General features: G+C 35.9%; 1 protein-coding gene across 8 annotated transcripts in view; it reads right to left on the bottom strand.

Moving 5' to 3' along the window:
- Window positions 1–22,697, bottom strand: part of ANO5 (anoctamin 5) — a 69,718-nt gene that overhangs the window by 33,217 nt on the left and 13,804 nt on the right. For 2 of the 8 annotated variants that reach the window (XM_034417248.3, XM_034417249.3), the window contains exons 2-5: window positions 19,153–19,223; window positions 14,716–14,763; window positions 11,558–11,602; window positions 9,075–9,188 (exon numbers count right to left, since the gene is read on the bottom strand). In XM_034417248.3, the coding sequence (XP_034273139.1) occupies window positions 9,075–9,188; window positions 11,558–11,602; window positions 14,716–14,763; window positions 19,153–19,223 (278 nt within the window). The remainder of the gene's footprint in view (window positions 1–9,074; window positions 9,189–11,557; window positions 11,603–14,715; window positions 14,764–19,152; window positions 19,224–22,697) is intronic. The other 6 variants (XM_034417250.3, XM_087877696.1, XM_087877712.1 and 3 more) reach the window with 3 other exon arrangements.

Here is a 22,697-nt window from a genome sequence, read left to right as displayed (position 1 = left end):
ATCATCTTCAATTTACTTTGGCCTTATTTTGTTTGGTGCTGTTCATTGGACCTTCCCTTGTGTGGATTGCTTTCTCCATAATAATTTGTAAGAAAGGTAATGATCTGCCATTCTGTATACATTTTCAATCCAAAGCAAACAGTTCTAAATATATTGTAATTGTCTTCTCTTCATTCTCCCAAGGAAGTTTCTGCAGACATGCTTCTTCCCTAACCATCCAACATGGCCAAGAAAACTGATAATGATGGAGAATTTTATTCCAGAAACTATGATGGATAACAGTTTGGGGATGGTTTCTCTAGAATCTCTTTGTTTCCAGCAAGAATTCTAAATGTAGCATTTCTCTACAAATCTGTTTGGAAAGCTAATGAATTTCTGGTTGAAAAGTCTAAATGTTATATTCCCCCAGGTTTTTTTTTCTTTCTATATATGTTTAAACATTTGTAAAGGAAATCTGATAAATTAGATTCTAAAATGCAAACATTGTGCCTCCATAATTTATGTTTTAGATACAATCAAATATTCACTAGCAACATAAAGTTCAGTGTTTTTTGATTATCACCAAGTTCACTCATTTTCTTTTTTAAAAAAAATATTTGTTTACTAAAATTGTTTGTCACCCATGTCACCACAAGGCAACTCTGGGAGACTTACATCATTAACATGAATCCCTAAATATATGAATAAATATATACAGTCACACTAAAACTGCAATAAATTACAAGATATAATTAAAGATGGGGAGGAAGGATGGAAGGAGAATATATGGGAGGGAAGGCGAGAACTACTATGATTTGATAGACCATTTCCAGTATGAAATACCCCCATTGGGGCCCAAGTCAACTGGTTCGGAGAACCAGCAAATACCGCCTCTGGCTGGCCCCAGAGTGGGGTGGGAATGGAGATTTTTGCAATATCCTTCCCCCAGGAGAAGAGGGAATGGAGATTTTGCAGTATCCTTCCCCTGGAGTGGGGTGGGAATGGAGATTTTGCAATATCATTCCCCTGCCACGCCCACCAAGCCACGCCCACAGAACCAGTGGGGAAAAAAAATTGGATTTCACCCCTGGTCTTCTTCTGAACTTCAGCTGGAATTCTGAAGTTGACTGATGGATCTGCAGTTTGCCTCATCTGTTGGCATGGGTGTGGCAGGCCTTTCCCTTAAGTGTGAGACAGTTCCTCAAGTAACCTGGACCCCATGTTATACAGGGCTTTATAGGTAATAACCAACATTTTGTATTGTACCCAGAAGCAAACCAATAACCACTGCAGCTCTGGAACAGTGATGTAACATGGGCTACTCTAAGACTGCCTGTGCTGCCAAATTCTGCACCAGTTGAAGCTTCCAAATGCTCTTCCAGGATAACCCCATGTAGAGAGCATTGCAGAAGTCCAAGCATGAGATGACCATGGTATGTATGACTGAGTGCAGAGACTCCTGATCCAGGAAAGCTGCAACTGGCACACAACCTGAGGTTGTGTAAAGGCTCTCCTAGCCACGTCTGCCACCTGCTCTTCATGCAGGAGCTATGAGTTCACCCCTATGTTGCGGACTGGTCTATCTTGGCTAGTGTCACCCCATCTGTGAGTTATTATCATCCCCAACCATCCCCAAACTTCCAATCATTCTGAATAGATGACTATAAAGTTGTACTTGACATCACAGTCTCATGAGTATTCTGTTTGTTACACACTGGATTGGGATTAGGGGAAGGGGACCTTCACTTGTATTGCACTCGAGAGAAAACAACACAATCTTGTTTTGCCCTTCTCTGACATAGTCCCACTTTATATTTTTATGTGTTTATTGCTTTGAGACAGAAATGGTGCATGTGTGGAGCAAATACTGTGTTTTCCCGAAAATAAGACCCTGTCTTATATTTTTTTTTAACCCTGAAATAAGTGCTTGGCCTTATTGCCATGCGTTCAAAAGCCCAATTGGGCTTATTATCAGGGAATGTCTTATTTTGGGGGAAACAGGGCATATATGCACCTATACACCTGGATAAATGGATAAAAGCAACAAAAATCAGTGAATCCAAATCTCTAAGGAAGAAGTTAGTGGAACCATCTGCCAATTAGATCCGCATCCCTTCTGGTCGGTAAAAGCCTCCAGGACGCTGTCTAGAAGGTGGGTCCAGGCAGTAATAAACTTTTCATTGTAGGAGAGGACATTCCTGGGACCTTTCAAGGAGCTTACAGCTGCTACCTAATAAGCAGAGAGAGTTCTAATGGAAGTAGTTAAGATTTGTTTAAATAGATGTGATCACACACTGCTTATAAACCAACAGTGGCAGCTGGACTATTTAGTTCTTTCTACCTCCTACAGTGCTAACAACAAAGCAAACCTCAGTTGCACTGATTCTCCATGGAGAAAGAACAAAGTACCTGCTCATTCCTAGTCCATAGACAAACAGGCGTCGTATTGTGATATGGAATAACTATTTATTGGTGCTTATCAGCAAATTAAAGATATCATCTTTTATAGGTATGCCCATCCTCAAAATGATAACATCATTTTAATTTCAAGGTTTCTTATACACTGATTTTCTTTGGATAAGCCTCAAAAATCTTCCAGCCCTTGATTATTTAAACACCCATTAAAAAAAAAAAATACTTTCCATTGATAAATTAAAGGTATTCTATTTTCTTATTCAGTGGCACTGTCAGGTTTTCAGATAGCTATTACTTCATGAGTAGAACAATACATGATCTGTGAGTCAGAATTTTTTGTGGTTTAGTTGCTTATATTTGGGATGGAATAAATCAAGACTGCCAATAATGGCTTCCTTGAATTCTTGTAAAATCCTGCTTGTGAAATCAGTGATAGTATCTAACAATGTTAGGGATTTGCCAGTCCTTTTTTCAATTGATTTTGGTTTTTCCAACCATTCCAAGCATTTTCTCTCTCCATTTCCACAGGTCAGTTTTCAGCCTGAACAAGCTCCTGCAGCACTTTGCTGGCCAAAATGGGGTATGCCCCCCCCATTTTGGGATGGCCAGCAAAGTGCTTCAGGAGGCCGTGCAGGCCAAAAATGGGCTGTGTGGGTGCAGCACATGGCCTCCCATGCCCCATTTTGGCCAGCAAAGTGCTTCAGGAGGCTGTCCAGACTGAAAATGGGCCACGTGGGGGCCACACATGGCCCCACTGCATTCTGTTTGGTTGCCAGAGGCCCCATGGGCCGGTCCTTTGCTATTTCCAGGCCGGCCTCATGGACCAGATTTAAGCACCCCACGGGCCAGATACCTGCCTTGAGTTTGACACCCCTGGTCTAATATAACATCTTTTTCTATTTGATTCTTGTAGCCTATCATTTTTAAATCCACTTTGAAACCAGTCTCAATCATGCCATACTTCTTCTTCTTCCATAACATCTTTTAAACAACTTTTACCTACAGAGGCAGATATTCTTAAAATTAACTTCTGAGTCCCTTGTTCAAAATATCCAAAGTTAAGATGTTTTGCTTCATTCTGTTTTAGTAAGTTTTCTTTGAGTGTTCTTCTCCTTTAACAGTAATATTTAGTTCCTTCTAATATCCTCTAGTGCCTGATTTTAAAGGCTTACCTTGGTGTTTTTTTTTTTAATTCAAAACAAAAGCATTTTCAACAGGAAGGTTTCTTATAATTAATCCCAAATAATATTTCAAATTTATATGGATCTTCAGTCTGTTTGTAACTTTGTAAAATCAAAGTTTTAATAATCTTTTTGTCATTTATTTCTGTAATGGTGTGTGGGAATGACCTTGGGTGATAGGGTGGAAGAAAGAGATGCTGCCTAGGGAATGATCAGATAAGAGAGGGCAAAGCCCTCAGCTGCATATCAGGCAGAGAAAGGAACCTCCCTAACTTATCAGGCTGTAAAAATGAAGATTGATGTCAACCTTTCCAGTGGACCAGATAAGAAACATGACCAGATTATTTAATTCTACTTTATTCTAAGGCTCTATTAACAGAATCTTGCCAAAATGGAGTATGGGGGGGGGTCCCATTTTGGCCAGCAAAGTGCTGCAGGAGCCTCTCCAGGCTGAACACCAGCCTATTGTCTCTTTTACTGCTTGATAAGTTATGGAGGTCATAATTCAGTAAACACTAGAGGGGGTGGGGAAGATAAAACAAATTTTAAGTTTGGGGAAACACAACTGAAGAGTTCAGATGCCACCTGCTTGTAGCAGCAGCTGGAGCAACATGATGTGTTTATGTACTGTATATAGAGAGATCACAATCATGAGTCATGACAAGACAGCTTCTCTTCTATAAAAATAGTAACTGGGGAATCAACAGTTTGGCATGGGTACTGTATGCTGTGGTTCTAATTCATCCCCAATTCCAATTCAACACATGTACAAAGTGTTAAATAGATGACAATTTCTAATAAAATGTAGATTAGCCTTATACCATTGGGAGTAGAATGTTTCCTTCCAGGGCAGATGTTAAATTAGATTGCAAAGTCAGGAAGGCCTGGTATAGCCATTAGGCATATGCAAAATGGTTCCACTGTGTTTCAGGTGCAGCTTTCAAAGGCAACCTTCTTTTGCACTTGAAACAAAGCAATCTGCCTCATGAAGCACTGAGACGGGATCGGTTTTCAATCCATATGCTACCCTATGATACTAGAAAATCACTGTGGAACTAAGAAACTTCTAACCTGAAATAGTACAGGTACACTGAATCACTAATGAAAAGGTCCCATTCTGTTTTTAGACCTGTTTTGATGGAATGATTCAGTGAAGCCCTTCAAGCTGAATAATTCCCTAAAATTAGTGGCCACTTACTGCAGTTGTAGTTAGGTGGATTCAAAGGTGCTTCAAAAATTGTACCATTGACCCTATTTAAATACATTGCCAATGGAAAATAGCACTTTATAACTCTGAAGGGGATCCATTTGTTGAAGGTTGCAAAATTTATTTCTAGTTTTCAAAACTAGTTTTTTCATCCCATGTTTTTCTCCCATGGAGAAAAAAATGGCTAAGCATATTAAAATAAAAAGGTGCCTTCATTAAAGTAAAAAGGTGCACTGTCTAGCAGTTGTTTTGAAGTCTAGTCCTTGTTAAAAATGGTCATGTCACATTGAATACATACATTTTTTAACTTTTAAAAAAGTTTGCACAGAAAAACAACTAGAAAACTGTAAAAAGTGGCCAACAAGAATTTGATATTCTTCAGATATCAAATTACTAAAGTACATAATCTTGTTTTTCTTAATCCAACAAGGCTCAGAAAAGCTTTTGGGGAAATATCAAAATTTTCCCCAAATTTGGTTACTCAGCGCAAAACATTTTTCCAGAAACTTTTCAGAAGAATTTAAGTGCTCCATTAGCATAATATGAATGTAAAATAAAGCACATAAACTTCTAAAACATGCCACCAGCATAGATTTCCTCAAGAATGCTTCTATTGTTAATCAACATAACATTGCCAAGTCCTGTGCTGTAGAAATATAGTACAGTACAGAACAAAAATATATTGGAAGAAATTTTATGGAAAAGAAATACACTATATAAATGTTTTCTCACTAATTATGTAATTATTTAGATAAATTCTAAATCTTATGGAACGTTCGTTCCTCAGAATTCCAAAAGCTCTCTTTTGGGATTCTGAAAAGCCCTTAAAATTTTACTATGGTGGAACTGATGAGTATCCCCCCTCTCTCAAAATTTATAATTTTAGCTTTAATGACATTTTAATATTGATTTTATATTTTTGTTTTTTAATCTGATGTCTGCCACCCAGAGCTGCCTTTGGTGAGATGGATGGCTATATAAATTTGATAAATAACCATTTCTTCCCCTTAGATAGCTTGCAAAAATAAAAATAGACAACCCAACTATAAAACATAGAAAAACTAGCAATTAAAGAAATAGAAAACTGATTTAAAAAATGGCTTTGAGAAACAAACATGGATATTTGATTTAGGAGGAATTATTTTTAACTTTATTTTTTTAAAAAAAACAACAACATTTCCTCACAAACAAGTAGGCCAGCATTTCTCAGTCTTAGATATTTTTGGGAGTATGGACCTCAACAAACACTCAGAATTCTCATTATTAGTCATGTTGGCTATGGAGTTCTGGGAGCTGAAGTCCAAACTCCTAGAAATTCCCAAGTTTGGGAAATCCTGACTGAGGCAAAGACCAGAAATTGTTGTATAAGGCTTTTTCTTTTGTTATTTAATTATATCATCCTATTCTTTATATATGGTTTGAATAATGATAAAATATAAATATATACAGGAAAAACCAAAAAAACCTTTACATTGGGTATATTTACTTTTTCACATGATTGTATGTATAAGATGCTTCCATATTGTAGAAGGTTTATAGGATACATCAGTTATGAAACTAAATAAGATGATATTTTTCTTAAAACAGCAGCATAACTATAACAAGAAACTTACTCCACTAACATATAATTAAATGTACTACTCTATACTCTTATGTAATGTACAAAATGTCACTATCCCCACAGGAAACAACAGATAAAGAAAAATAGGGGGGGGGAATAGTGAGGATTTTTAAAAAACTTTTTCTTAAAATGAATTAATAAATGAATGAATGAATAAAACTTTATTACGGTCCTTGACCAGCAATAGACATACAATAAATTAAAAATAATACTGACATTAATCATGAATAGTAACATCACTGTTACGAAAATACATGATCTCAAACCGTTAGGGTCATTCCCTAATTTACATGAGTGGAGAGCTGATAAGTATGTGAGTAAATGTATTTTTCCAATAATTGTTATAGATATCTCCAAAAAACTGGCACCAGTTGACATCTATAATTTTCTAACCAGTTTTTTTCTTGTGGACATTGCAGCGACACAGAATTTTGCCACTGCCCGTGTGGTAGCTGGATTTGAGTATTGAGGAGAAAGCTTATATAAAAGTCATCTGTCCTCCCTGGCAATCTCTCTAGTAAGGGGAGAATATATATTGACCTACATACTCTGTATAACTCACAGTACAATAAAACATGTGAGCTATCTTCGACTTCTCCTTTTCCACATATGCATACCCGTTCTGCTATTGTGTTCTCTTGTACCTACCCTGGAGAAGTGCTGAGGTGAGAATATTAAATCTGGCTCTGAAGAAAACTATTCTTTGTTTTGGGAAGATCAGATCATTTAGATATCTTGCTGATTCCCACCCACCCTGCTTGAATCTGTCCCTACTGTGGAGAGGAACCTATTTGGTTCTTCTTGGAACTCCATGTCCTTCATTCTATCAATTACCACTTGCTTTGCTTTGTCAAAGCTGAGAGACATTAAGAATACCGATGAGAGCCCATAAGAGCCCAGCTTATGATCTATCGCCTCTTTCCAGGGGGAGGGGAAGTTGTCAATCAGCACTACTGGGGACAGTCCCTCTGGAAAGAAATGAATTTTTAGCCAACAAATGATCATCATCTTCCAGGCTCTTATCTGAATTTGAGGCATACCTGTCTCAATTCTTAGCTGTGCATTTGGAGTTCCTTTGGGTGCAGCTAAGATGGCTCGCAGGAATTTGGTTTGTATAGTTTCTAGCAAGTTTTTCTTTGCAAGGATTCCTGTTTGTGCCCCATAAAGAATTTGTGCCAATGTTTTGGCCTCAAAAAGTTTTAAGGCAGCAGGTACTAATTGACCTCCGCCTGTGTAAAAGAAGTGTTTAATTGCATTTGAGGACCTATTAGCTGCTTGCAGTGTCTGCTCCAGGTGTGCCTTCCATGTCCCTTTTGAGTGGAAGACTACCCCAAGGTATCTAAATGTCCTAACTTGTTCCAATCTATGTCTTCAATTTTCCAGGAGTATTGTTTGGGTCTTTTGGCAAAAACTAAAATTTTTGATTTATCAAAGTTAAGGACCAACTTGTTCTGTCTACAGAAGCCAAGTGTTGCCCTAATTGCTCTCTTCAGTCCTATGGGAGTTTGTGAAATAATAGCAGCATCGTCGGCATATAGGAGAATCGGGATTTTGAGTTGTGCTATGTTAGAAGGATGTAGATCAGGGTTCTGTAAGAGATCAATCAGGGGGGGTTAATATAGAAGTTAAAAAGAGAGGGGGACAGGATGCTTAAAATGAAAAAAATAGTCCTGTTAGATCAAACTGAAATCAAATAGATCTATTTGACTTTCTATATTATGAGCACACTCAGATGCCTTTGAGAAGCACTTGGTCAGACATCTGAAAAGCTCATGAGGGCATGAAGGAACTATGAGTTATGTGTCTGGTATTTGAATGATTTTTTCAATCATACAAACGGCATTCATACACACCCAGGGAATTCCCCCCCCCATAGGACTGGTGGTTACTTTTTTTCCTTATTCTGATGTTGCCCAGTGTTCTGGACTTCAATAATCATTAGCCAGGGTAACTATGGACTTTCAAGGCCAACATATTTGGAGGATACCAGGTAAGAGAATGCTATTACAAACTGCAGAAGCATCTTTCAGCCACAGGAAGTCTTCAAGGCATCACCATAAACTTTATATGTCTGCAAAAGCATCTTCCAGCCACAGAAAACCTTAAGAGGCCCAAAGCATCACAAAATACAGTACATCATGATGAAGCACTGTAACATGAAGCATCTTTTCTAGATCAGGCCTGTCAAACTAGCGGCTGCACGCCGGATGCGTCACACGCAAGCCACCCACCCACCCCGGCTCCGCAAAGGCCAAAATATGTCACGATACATTTGTCACGTGATTGAATTTGACACCCATGATCTAGATGAATGGCTTTGCCTTGCATAGAATATAGGAGAAAGCTCAAACCTACAAGCAGTGAAGCAAACTTTGGTAGGAAAAAAACAATCTAGTTTTCTTTTTTTGCATGCATCACAACTGGCATCATCAAACGTCATTTATTTTAACATTACATCAACAATTACTTTAGAAAAAACTGATTCTGGTTTGTAAAGATGAAAGGGGATTATTTTAATTGCAAAGAGCACCCATTAGAATTGTGTTACGACACAGCAGGAATGGAATTCAAAAGCAAAATAAAAGCAAAACTGCATAGACTTTATACCAGGTTGTTGCCAAAGAAAAAGCAAAATTACGTCCTAAATTCAGAAGTCATAAAAGATGCTTACCACTTTTTTTTCTCCATCCATTTTTGGATCATCCACATAAGTAAGTACAAAGTCTACTCTCCGTATACCATCTCTGAAGAAAACAGAATCCTTGCTTTGGTGTCTCTTATCAATCTAGAGAGAACAGAAAGCATCAATGTATCAACATCCATTGTACATCTTTTAAATGTCCACATGTATTTAAGTTTTTTCAAGCTTTCGATTCTAGGAAAAGACTAAGGTCAAATAAGATTTAAATAACATTTATTTTCAGACAGATATTTGCAACACAGTTACGAAATATATTTTTCTTATATTTGCACAGCCAAACACTGACACGACTGACTTTCTTCATAAATAAGCAAGCACAAACGTAGACACATTTGCCACAATGAAGTCACCCTGTTATAAAGATATTTATTAAACAGTAACATCTGAAGCCTACGCTACGATTCACACATTCGCCATAGAATAAAGAAGCTAGTCAACATACATTTGAACGAAGACACAGCATTGCTACTTTGAAATGTTTTAATCTTTTATGTTGCAGAAGTATTTTAGTCCCAGTGCAATTTTATACATTTCACTGTATAAAGTGACAACAAGTAAAAGCAGAAAGCACAGAAGGAGCTCTGAAAATAAAGAGTAAGTGCTATAATATTATAGTTTAGGTAAACAAGATGTGTAGAAATGGAATCTACTGCAGATTTTATGGGAATGAAAAATATTTACGATTGCACAGGTTTTGGGAATATTATTGTTTAAGTGTTTGTATATTTCTTACTTTCAAAAGGAGATTAGTAACCATCATACTGTCACAAATTTTGTAATTTACTTGCTATTTCTGAGCTTCAAAAAGAGATTCCTGGGTCCTTCTGCCTCAAAATAAATAAATAAAAAAAGATAAAAAAAGATAAAGCCCTAAGGAAACTTTAGAGGGAAAAGTCTAGAACAGTTCTTTGTCAGGTCTTTCCTACCATCTAAACTTCAATATTCTCAGATGGCACTTCCTGCATATACTTTTTCTGGGGATGGTTTAGATGTTTAGAAAAAGAAAAGAAGAGGGGGGAGGGGGGAGGCATGAGTGTCATCAGGATTTCCGGAGCAAGTGGATCATTGAGAAACCTAGGCAGGTCCAAGGTCTTCTAAAGGTATTTGATTGAAAGAATAAATAGGGAAGAGGAAAGATTGGGTCAAGACTTTTTGTTGAGATTCTATTCAATGTAGTGATCTCAAGGTGCTGGCTAGAAATTAGCTGGGTTAGTCACTCTCTCTCAGTCCAGCAGGTAGCAAACTTTGGAGGCTGCCATTTTGAATTCCTTGAGAATTAAATCTGCAAAATCCAACTGTTTCAGACAGTAATGACCCATTTATTCCAAAGGGTTGAATGTTGGGATGGAATGTGCAGTTGGAGGAGTGGGGACAGCAGCTGGGAGACAGCACAAAGAGAGGCCCAACATAAGCAACTGCACAGTCCCACACTGGAATGAAGAGGGGGGAAGAGATGCAAGGTACCCTTCCCTAGAATCTCCCAGAATGTATCTATTAGGTTTGAAGGTTATAGCTTTCATTTGACAAGATTCTATCAGGTGTAAGCAAATAAAGAACTTACTGTGTCGTCTATGGGCTTAGGCCTGACAAATAAATTGTAATGAAATGCTGCCTACTTATTTAATGCTGTATGTATTTGTGTGTGATTGTGGCTGTGGTATCTCCCAAATTCTATATTACTTCTTTGGACGTTGATAAAAACAGTATGCAGATTTCACACTTAAGGCATCTGTATGGATATCAATGGCATGATTTATCCAAAACAGAGGTCTTCAAACTTTGCAGCTTTAAGACTTGTGGACTTCAACTCCCAGAATTCTCCAGCCAGCTGGCGGGAGAATTCTGGGAATTGAAGTCCACAAGTATTAAAGCTGCCAAGTTTGAAGACCTCTGATCTAAAAGCATCATGTTAGTGGTTTCTTATAGTAGGCTTGGGGTAAAATAAAATAATCTTTAAGAGTCCTTTCAGCCCTTCTACTCTTTGATCATGTTTGACTAAATATAACACCCTACACATAAGGTAACTCTACTATGATGCCGAGTATAGCCTACAGAGGAATTTTGAATTTACAACCTCATATTTGGTACCTAAATGGTTTATATCTATTTTTAAAATGCTACCTTACTAAATAGCATCTTATGTCAAGAATTATTCCAAATAAACATATTTTTTTCAATTGTGACAAAATATATTTAGCAATTAATGAGTTATAAAATAAGGCTGCTTCATATCATTCAATAAAACAGGAGCTATACAGGCAGCTTTAGGATCATATCCTTTGACAGGTATTGAATTCTTTCTAAGTGTGTGTGATTTATATTTATTTTGTTTGAGATATAGGCTAAAATTCATTACTTCATCTTGTTCCCTATTAAAGAAAGACATCACATAATGAAGCTTGTTATCACTGCAGCCATCCAGGTGTTAGTGGTACAATTTGTCAATGGTTTACCCTGAGACGTCGCTTCAGGAACAGATTGAATCTCCTTCCAGACTTCTGGAATAATCAACAGTGTGTTAATATATGAGCAAACTCTCTCTAAAAACCCTAACTCTACAACTTTGTATGACCAGGCTATTGAGTAACTTCACAAGCTGAAGGAAAAAAATGGACAAGAAATGTCTGTTTAGGTCTTCAAGAAAACCTTCTACCATCTGCTGTCCTTCAGATATTTATTTATTTATTTATTTATTTATTTATTTATTTTATTTTATTTTATTTTAGGAAATTTATATTGCCACCTATTCGCACATGGCGACTCAAGGTGGCTATGTTAGAAATGAAGCTGCCAGAATTTGCAGTCCTGCTATTTTGGAATGCTTCAACACATCTATAGGAAGCCAGATTCATGAAGGATGCTGTAGTATCCAGAATAGCCACCCATAACCTTCTTAGGAGATGTAGACTCATTGTTTCCATAACCCTGTCATATTTATTATTCATGGATGAAAGTTACAGCTTGGATCCATGATGGGTGGGGTTACAACAAGAATGAATGATGTTCTGTCACAAGAATGGACATGGTCTTTTGAGGGCTCATATTTGTATTTATAGACTTCCTGAATTATTTATTTTATCTTTATATAAAGTTAAAGAAAGAAGTTATATAAGAAGTTGGATTCTTAACAGATATAAAAGATTCATTTCCCTATCCTATCCAGGTTAAATATTTGGTAATTAATCCATATAACAAAACAATATTCATTTAGAGCTATACAATAATATTCATGGGACCAACATGGAGAAGTTATATTCTTCCAAGCCAGTTTCCATGTTTTTAGAGTTATGCTACAATGCAAGATTAGTCACGTATTGTGTCCTTTGTCTTATAGGGTTAGGAACAACTATAAGCCTTATTTTATTCCTGACCTTAATTTTCATCAAAATGTGATACTATTAAATAGTTGGCCTTTCTTTAGCAATAAATCCAAAATAAGATGTAACATGTCTCTTGCTACATTTATCAATATTTAGTACAAAGTGGCTTTAACTTCTGAGGCAGAAGAAAGAATTTTGATTTAGGAGGGGAAACCTGATCTTGGATAAATCTCCATTTATCTCTCAATTAACTTCCATAGCTGTCCACACACACACCCTCTTTAGAATGAGAAAACTCTGAAAAATGTGGCTGGGTTTGAATGTAGAAGTCTAGAGAGACTGAAGGAGCCACATGCTCAAGATCTCTGCTGAGAAGAAATATGATTCATTTATTTGTTTTGCAAGGGGAAAAAAATAGCAGGAAAAAAAGAGCAAATGCTCTTTGTTTCGCCAAGTGTATGTTGCCAGTATATTGCTAGAAGGGTGGTAGGTTCATCAAGTTTTTTCAGCTGTATCTCAGATATACTTATCTAAAAATAAGTTCTACTGTACTCCAAGGAATTTTATTCTCAGCAAACATGCACATTATTGCATTGCTATGAAATTAGTATATAGTTATGATCAGAATTATGAAAATCCAGCATTTAGTACAATCACAGAAGGTGACACGGATCATCTTGAAGATTTTAGATTCTCTTTTAAGCAAAATCTGCATGGACAATGCTCAGTGAAACTGGACTTTTTAATATTGTACTGTCCTTTGTGCCTCTCCCATAGGAGAAAATGCCATTATATTATTTCTGCAATACAAGAGACTCCCACTATCATAACACAACATGCCTTCCTAGATTAAGATCTTATATTAAAGAAAAGCTGTGAACACACATCGTACATTAATATCCTTTTATATTACATATACACAACAATGGAGCATTTTTGTGCGGTTTGTGCTCTCCACATTTTTCAAGATATTACAGCATAGACCAGAAGAATATAAATGTTCCTATTACACTTTTGAAAAAAAAGCACTGCATAGTTTAATTATTTTGCTACATAAAAAGTTATACAAACCTTAATAAAAAATTTTCACCAGCATTTCAAATATAGATTCATAAAGAGAACACAAACCTGGAGTAAGCTGCTTTCAGAATTTACTTTCATTTTCTTTCAATATTATTATACTTTTCGCCATATAATATTTTAAGGCAGTAATAGAAAAACTCTGCTCCCACATCAAAACTATGAGCTATATAAATGCACCAAAAGGCCCATGGCAAAAGAAAAGCATATTAGTAATAGAAAACATATGTTAGTAAAACACTATCCAATCCAAGGAGGGAGCTGAAATGCTTACTATGTCAGAATTATTTACATTTAAATTACTTGTAAAGGAAAAAATGTACATTTTAGGTTTATTTTCAGAATACATCAAGGTAATGAAAACTGATACAATTTTATTCTGCTTTTACTAATTAGAAATTGTTTACTTTATAAGACTAAGCTATATTATACTTGCTTGGACTTCAGCTTTTAAACTATTCCCCTCAGAATCTCCCCACCCAAAAATATCAACTTGATCCTTCACTGCAACTTATAGGGAAGTGATATACAAGTAGTTGACTTAGAGAGTGCATGCAATTTTTTGTTGCTGTAGAAATGAATCTTGTGTTAATAAACAAGCCAAAGTTCTGTTAAAAAAAGACCCCAGACCCTTAAGGTAAACTCATTCCAAAGCAAAACCAAACACTAAAAAGAAAAAAAAGAGAAAAGAAAAATAAAAACCTTTCCAGTTTTCAGTGTTAGACAGATTTTTCAAATATTTATTTGAAAATAAATACAGAAATTTATTTTCTGTATACAAGTATACATTTAGTAATTTTCTTCAAAACTCTTCCAGTAGAAAATATTAGAGGATTATGTTTTTGGTGAGGCAATCAGTAGTATTTAAGCAATCACCCCTTATGAAGGTATTATTTCAGAAATATAGAACCCTACAGAACTGGTTTACTTAACCTCTAATCTTTCATTCATATCAGAACTATATCTTCTCATATAACTGGGAATTCTTGTAATTGAAGTTCAAATCTTTTTCAGCCACATTGAAGAAATCTGCTACTTACAATCTGCTGACTTTTGAAACATAAATTTGGTTCTTTGAAAGATCTTAGGAAAACTGGAAAAATCTCTTTTTTCCCCTCTGTCTCTCTTTTCTTTTGTCGCATTTTGGCAAACAGTGCAACACAATACCATCCATGCAGGAATATATAACCACTTCCCCTGTAGCTGCTTACCCCTTGAAGGTCAGAGATGAGCAATGTGGTCTCAGTGGTACTTAGGCCCTGCCAGTGGCATCATGGAAAAATATAATGCTGTTAGTGTGGTGCAAAAGCAGCAGGATGCTTATAAAAATGCAGCAACCATAAAACTCTGTGGCAGGTTTTTTTTTTTTTTTTTGGGGGGGGGGTCTGTTTGCAATACTGGTGAATATCTATAGCTCGGGTATAGGATGAGGGTGAAGGTTCCTTCTCCAAGCTCGTGGGATGGTTTCTGAACATTTCGTTACCAGGCTAGGTAACATCTTCAGTTGAAGTTTGGGGGATATCAGTGTCAGTGTTCTTCTGTTTATAAGGGCTTCCGATGTGGGTGTGTCAAATGAGGGTTTTCTGATGGTTCTTGTGATAAGTCAGGTGTGAGTCATTAGTGAGTCTTGTGATGAGTTTTGTGATAAGGAGGTTACATCAGGTCAGGGTCATTGGGAGGTGAACTGCTCATGGGGGGAGTTGCGTGAGGGTCGGTTGCTGGTTGGCTGGGCTGTTGATTTGGATTCTGAGGGATTTGTATGTCAATGTGTCTGTTGACGGAACTGCTTGTGGAGTGTCCAGTTTTGATGAACTCACGAGTATGGCGGCGGCGGGGAGGGGGGGATAGTGTGGCTGTTTGTTTCATGCTGTGATGAATGATTCCCAGTTTAATTCTTAAAACAACAATGGATCACTTAGGCCATTTGTCATCTTTTACTTATTTAAACAAGATAGGAGTCTACTAATAAATTATGCTTCACATTAATTTTCTCTACTTTGTCAAACATTTAAGATTATAATTGTTAAAGTTTGCTACATAAAAGAATGGCTCAATAATATATTTTGGAATCGATAAAAATTTTTTGACATGGTATTTTTAAGCTCTTTAAATATTCTTACACAAATTTGTTTCACTTAAGATATTCAATTTTCAAGTCTAGCAGTCTTTGGAATACAATCCATACTACCATATAAAACAGAAACCTAATGCAACCTAAGGTTTCAAGATGATATTGAATTCAATACAATAAAGTTATTTTTCATAATTTAGTGCCTGTGCTGCTACAGAAGTTAAACATGCTACATTTACAGCAGTTAAACATGAAGTGAATTGCATTGATATGTGATGGTGACACATTAAAAAAGGGAACAAATGCTTGAGGTATTAGTTTTAAATATAAATAGGGGAACTGAAACAATTGCCTAGATATAGTAACTTCATGAATATGTATTGGGGAATGGCTAAAATTTTGTTAAACATGCATTTTGTTTTAGTGTTCTTTAGTAAAAAAATTAAACTAGACTTAGGTTATTAGTTTGTAATTAGTTTGAAAAACTTAAATAAATGATCATCTCTGTACTTGCACAAATTTCGTAAAATAAAAGCATAAGAGAATTTGTTGTAAAAGGCAAAGTGGACGGTTTACATATTTGGTGATCTATCAGAATCAATTTGAGCAACCCCATTAAATATTATGAATAAAATGCATTCTCCTAATGATATTTCCATAATATAAATATTTTGTATAAATATATTTTATATTATTTATATATAAATATAATATAAATATTATATTTATATTATTTCTATAATATAAATATTTATACAATATAAATATTACATAAATTTCCATTCATATAAATGTTATTCTTTTATATTTTGATTTATCTTGTAGGCAATATCTTGTAGGAAATATAGCCTGCTGCCCATAAACTAAAATTAAAGAGCTAAAAATTTCTCATCTTTTAACATTGTTATAAATATGTATCCAGCCTTTGTAGCCAAAAGCTATCTAATCTTGCTCTCCAGTTCCCATTGCCTTATCCTGATGCTTAACTTATCCACCTTAAACTAAAGCCAATCACATTTCCTCCATCTGCTTCAAACTCCTCCTCCATTGTCTATCCCAAATTAAAACATGTCAAGCCTGCTCCCTACTTTTTGCCATCTTCTCTTACTATCCATCAGCCCAATTTCCATCTAGCACAATCTTCACTGATTTTATTCCTTGCTTTTTTCTATCTTGATCCTTTTCTTGCCTCGCATCTCTATTTATCTTTCATTCCTTTTTCCCACATCTTACTGTGAGCACTGATTTGTATCCCTTTGCTAACTTCTGTAAATTACCCTGACTGAAACTTCAGGATAGTTTTTTTTTCCCCTGTTGTTCTTAGTATCTAGAATATCATATTTGAAAATTAATTCAAACCTTGACTGTTCTCTTAGGAAATTTCAAAACAGTAAGTCTGAAGTCTGATAAGACATTCTAAAAATCAATAGTTAAAAATATTAACAAAAGTATTTACGGTATTTCTGATTGTTCAAAACTTTAACAAATTGCACTGTGACTTCTGAGTCTGAAAAGTTGTGAATTAAGAAAACAAATTAGATATATAACCAGAATTCATTTGTTATGTTAATTATTTATATACAAATACATGTAGAATTTGAGGTGTCTAAAGTTTCCCCCTTCCTTTTTTATTCACATTTATATAAATGTCATTCTTTTATATTTTGATTGTTTTATATTTAATTGTTTTAGAATTATGTAATTTATATTATCATATTCTAGTCAATAAACCCTTCTATTCATACCATTTCCCACAACCCTGAATGAAAAGAGGGTGCATAAGCAAGTGTGCAAATCAAAGAAATTTCTATTATGTGGTTCCGAAATGAAACAGTAAATATTAATCTGGGGCATGTTGACAAGTGTATACCATGGGAAAGAGATTGTCTGGCTAATAATTGTCTGCGCCTGGTAGCACAGCAGACTAATAACCTGTTATTATCATTCAGCTGCCTGCAATTACTATAAGTTCGAATCTCCCCAGGCTCAAGATTGACTCAGCCTTCCATCCTTTCTAAGGTAGGTAAATTGAGGACCCAGTTTGTGGGGGTAATAAGCTGACTTTGTATAAATATACAAAAATATGAAGGCTATTGCTTAACGCATTGTAAGCCGCCCTGAGTCTCCGGAGAAGGGAGGCATATAAATCAAATTAATGCATTGAGATATGGAATTAAATTTGTAAAAAGAATCAGATCAAGGCACAAGACAAAACTATGCTATTTGCAGAAGGCAATATTGGCTACTACTATTTTTCTCTTTGCCTTCAAGATCAATTCTAGTTTCTTCTCAGACTGTATCCAAAGCAAGTTAGGAAACTGTATAGTTCCATTTCCATAATTAGAAATTCGAATAGATTTAGGTTGCTTTAAAAAGCAGTCCTATTTTTGAAAGTTGGTGAAAGTTGAGATAACCTAGAGGTTCGTTTTTGTTGAGGGAGAAGAATTGAGGCCGTTTCTAATGATATTTGCATGGGAAGAAGGCTATTATTATTATTATTAATATTATTATTATTATCATCATCATCATCATCATCATTATTATCATTATTATCTCAGTAGCTCTTACAAGTGGAATTGTCTGAAATGGAAGGTTCCATAGACAGGTATGAACAGGAATTGAACACACAAGAACTAGTTTCTCTGTTCCTCTTAAAAAAGACCCAGTCCAGGCTAAATGGTCCCATTCCAAATCAGCCTGGAGGAGAAAAAAGAAAAAAAAATCTTTCGTATTAATGGGATGTGAGGTTACCAGACTGTTTTTAATATATATGATGGGGAAAAGTAATTGAAATGCACCCACTGTCATTTTCTACTCAGGATAACGAAAGTTGGCACAGCTTTGGTGAAGGTGTTAGTGCTGTTTTTAAATTCCCCAGGGAACTAATCTAAGGATGGCCTAAAAGTAACAGGAACACATGAGAATTGATGTAAAGGGTATTATTTTAACTAGTTAAAAATGTTGTGTTTAGTGGACACTTATATGAATGACTTAACCTGCAGGGAAAATATATTAACTCAAATTAATGGAAAGAATGGAAAAATGAACATGAGATACACACATTCTCAACTGAAAATTTTTTTTCTTAGCAATCAAATGTAGAAAATAAATGCAATATTGCAAATGATTAGCAATGAAAAAGCTGAACAGTGTTACAGGTCATCTACTCTCATTAATGATGTTTTTAAAATACAACTTAGTTCTTCAGAACTCATTCTAGGATAAAATTTAGATCCCTTATTGAACTATGGACACTTACTGACAATTAACTTATCTTTTTTGAAAAGCAGAATATTATGAATGGCTCCTCATCAGTGGTAGATTGCAAAGTGCTAATTACACTGCTGGAAAGTCAACAAACATAAAATTCTGCAGGGCCACAACCAACAAGAATGCACAATCTTATTATTATAAATATATGTTTAAATAGTATTTTTAAAATAAATACTAATTTAAAAAACATACAAATATGGTTTGAAGGGGTAAGTTTGGCAATGTTTATAGATATTATCAAGTAACTTCCATCAATAGCCAATCTCATTTTATAAAACCATTTATATTCACAATAAAAGCTTACCTCAGAATTGCCAGGAAATTCTGAATCTGTATTTGATGTACTTTCAAACAAAGGTCCATTACTTTCTTCTCCTGAACAATATAGAAAAAAGTATGTTTACTTCTCATGTTTTCTATTTTAAATATTGTTTAATATTAAATATTGTCACTTGCTTATATAAGACATATAGACACACACAAAACCCCTTGATTTTAAATGTATTAAAATATTAAGCAAGCAAAGATCAAGTTTTGCAACATTATTCAAATAATGCAAGAGTAAAAGGGATTGAATTTAAACTTTACAATTTTCAAATGAAAAGGTCTACACACTTGCCATCTTTTTACTTATTTTATTATAATTTATTTGTTGTGAGCCACCTAGATCATAAATTAGAGTTATTATTAATGTCAAAATGACTGTAACAAAAGTAGTACATTAATGTCCCTGGTAAAAATATTCTGCAATATTGCAGAGTGCCAATACTGAGAAGCCATTCTCCTAAACAACCAATAACAACTTCACCTTTAGGACTGAAACAGGTATCATCTACACTTGTTCAATTATATATATAAAAAAAATCACTGAAGAAATAATTCTGCTTTCATTTCTGATAATTAGTCCCAGATTTTAGCAACTATACTGACTCCTTTATAACCCAGAAGCAGCAGCATACAAGTGTCAATATAGAACAAAAGGAAAAATGAAATTCTTCACCTTGTACATTGTTACATACTAAGCCAGAGCAATATACCATGCTTCCCCGAAAATAAGACCCTGTCTTATATTTTTTTGAACCCTGAAATAAGCACTTGGCCTTATTGCCATGCGCTCAAAAGCCCGATTGGGCTTATTATCAGGGGATGTCTTATTTGGGGGGGAAAGGGTACAAAGTAGTGTTTGCTCAAGAACTACTCATTTAGTGAATCAACTCATGATAGCATTGAAAGAATGGTACTTGTGACTGGTCCACATATCTACATTGGTCTCAGCATCACCTTGGTCATGTGAATGTGATCTGAGCAGTTGGATGCTGGCTCACAATTATGACATTGCAACATCCCATAATCATGTGATTGCCATTTGTGACCTCCTTTGCCAGCTTCCTACAAAAAAAGTCAATGGGGAAAGCAGCAGGAGGTCACAAATGGTGACCTTGTGATGTTCTCACTTAACAATGACATAGGATTTGCTTAACTGCTGGTAACCAGAAGTTCCAGAATCTCCATTGCACAGTGACACAACCATGTGATGTCATGCTTTATAGCCACATTACTTAGTGACAGTTCCAATTACCTTTGTTAAGTGAGGACTAGCTGTAGCTGGTGGATCAGAGTGATCAATACAGTTCAGTTAGTTCAAAATTGTGCACATTGATACATGTATACGCATGTCAACAATCCTCAATTTACAACAAAAATTGGGACCAGAATTTCCATGACTAAGAGATGTGGTCCCTGCAGTCCCAGTTACCATTGTTAAGTGTATATTCCACAGTGAGGCAACTTTCTGGCACCTTCCCACAAGCAAAGTCAGTGGGGAAGATGGTACAAAGTTGTAAGGTAGACAGGCCCATAGGTAGACAAGTGGATGTTGCCAGGTGAGGGAGATAGTGGGGGGCTATAAGTGAGAATGCCTGAGAGATGCAGTTGGATCAGGGAGGATGCATAACAGTGCAAGGGAGGGTTGGGGAGTGTGTGGGGTGTGTGCAAGAGATGCCACACAAGTTAAGAGAGGGTGCGATGAGGGTCAGGAGGCATGCAAAAGGTGCAGGAAGGGTCTGGGAGATATCATTCAGGTTAGGATACATGAAGGTGTGCAAGAGGCACTGTGTGAATCAGGGAGGTTGTGAAAGTGTGCATGAGAGATGCAGCACAGGTGAGGTAAAATGCACAACGGTATGGTGCAGGAAGGGGGTAGGAAGGTGTGAAAGGTTACATGAGAAGTATGGCATAGATCAGGCGTGTGAGGCTGTGAAATGGGCCAGAGAAGGTATGTGGGGGGGGCAGACAAGAGGTGCAGTTCACATCATGTGCAAGGGTGTGGCATGGATAGAGGGGGCAAATAAGATGGGGGTGAGTGGCCTAGTGTGGGTCAGGAAGGATGTGTGGGGATATTGTGCAAAGAGGGAGGATAGAATGTATGAGGCTGGAGTGCCGCTGAGGGAAGAAGATATGCAGGAGTAGAAGCTACCTTCCTCACTGACTTCCCCACTGACTTACTAGGGAAAGCACAGGGAAAGTTGCAAATGGCAATCATGAAATTGTGAGGTGCTTGGCAATTGGTTGTAAGTATGAATGCATTGACAATGGGCTGCCAAATCATTATCACATCACTGCAGGGGTGCTGGCACAGCCAGAACTCATATTACCTAAGCAACAAGTATTTTAAGAGTCTGCAAAGATATGTGAGTAACTAAAAAGATATTTGCTAACACAGTTTCACTTACTCAAACAAATATCAATGGTTTATATTTACATGATTCATTATATTTAACATGTTGCAGGAGTAGTCATTAACAAACCAAATAATGAGCTCTAACCTAGAACGGAGAGTTAGCTTATTGTGCTAAAAACTAGAAAACCGTGAACTCTAGTCCTGCTTTAAGCATAAATCTATCTGGGTAACTATTACTTTCTGTTAGCTCAAGGAAGTGGGCAATGACAAACCACTTCTAAAAATAGTAACAAGAAGACCATAGTGTTTAGGTGTTAAAACTGAATCAGAACATACACAAAAAGAAAGAACCAGAATTGTAATATACTGTATACATTACAAAAGTAATTCAAATCAATTTCTCCCAGGAATTATTATTGCTTCATTAGATATGGACACTATGTTGTCCTTGAACTATTCCTGTATCTTGAAATGTATCAAAGAAGGAGCTGGTTTGGTATAAAAATATACCATAACTCTGAAAAGGAGTCCAGTATAACTTCTGCAGTGAGTTTTTCCCTTTGTCACCAGCGTGGCGTTATGAAAGAGTTGAATAGCATTTATTTTCATTTTAGATTAATCTCAGTTTGCTGTGTCAGCCAGACTCAGCCAGATAATTAATTTTAGCAGAATTGATAAATAAAAATTACTATGTCAAACTCTAGTTATTGTAGTTTGTTATTTCATACTGTTGAACAAACAATAGTTTTAAATATTCATACCTAAATTTATATTCAAACCATGCCAGGTTTTACTTTCAAATGTTAATGGCACAATTTCAGGACCATTTTAAAGGGTGGAAAGAGGGGGTATATAAATAATTTGCTTCCTACTTCCATTATACCATAAAATTCCAAAACCACCTTCATAAACACACATCAGTCTTTCCTATGATGTAATCACATCACCAGATAGTCTCCTGATGCTATCCAGATGGTTGAGAGGCCAAGCTCCAGCTCCCGATATTGCCTAACTCTGTGAATAGTTCATAAAAAAATAGTCACCAAAAAGTAGATTTTACGCTTTTAAAAAAATACTTTTTATTGTGACTATTTTTTACATTAAGAAAAAAGTAGTATGAAAAACAAATATGCAAAGCCCAACATGAACAGAGGATAAAAATGGACACC

This window comes from Pantherophis guttatus, chromosome 1, assembly GCF_059756535.1.
Source record: "Pantherophis guttatus breed Tessera chromosome 1, ASM5975653v1, whole genome shotgun sequence".
In the NCBI taxonomy this organism is placed as follows: Eukaryota; Metazoa; Chordata; class Lepidosauria; order Squamata; family Colubridae; genus Pantherophis; species Pantherophis guttatus.
This window is presented reverse-complemented; position numbering and strand designations above follow the sequence as displayed.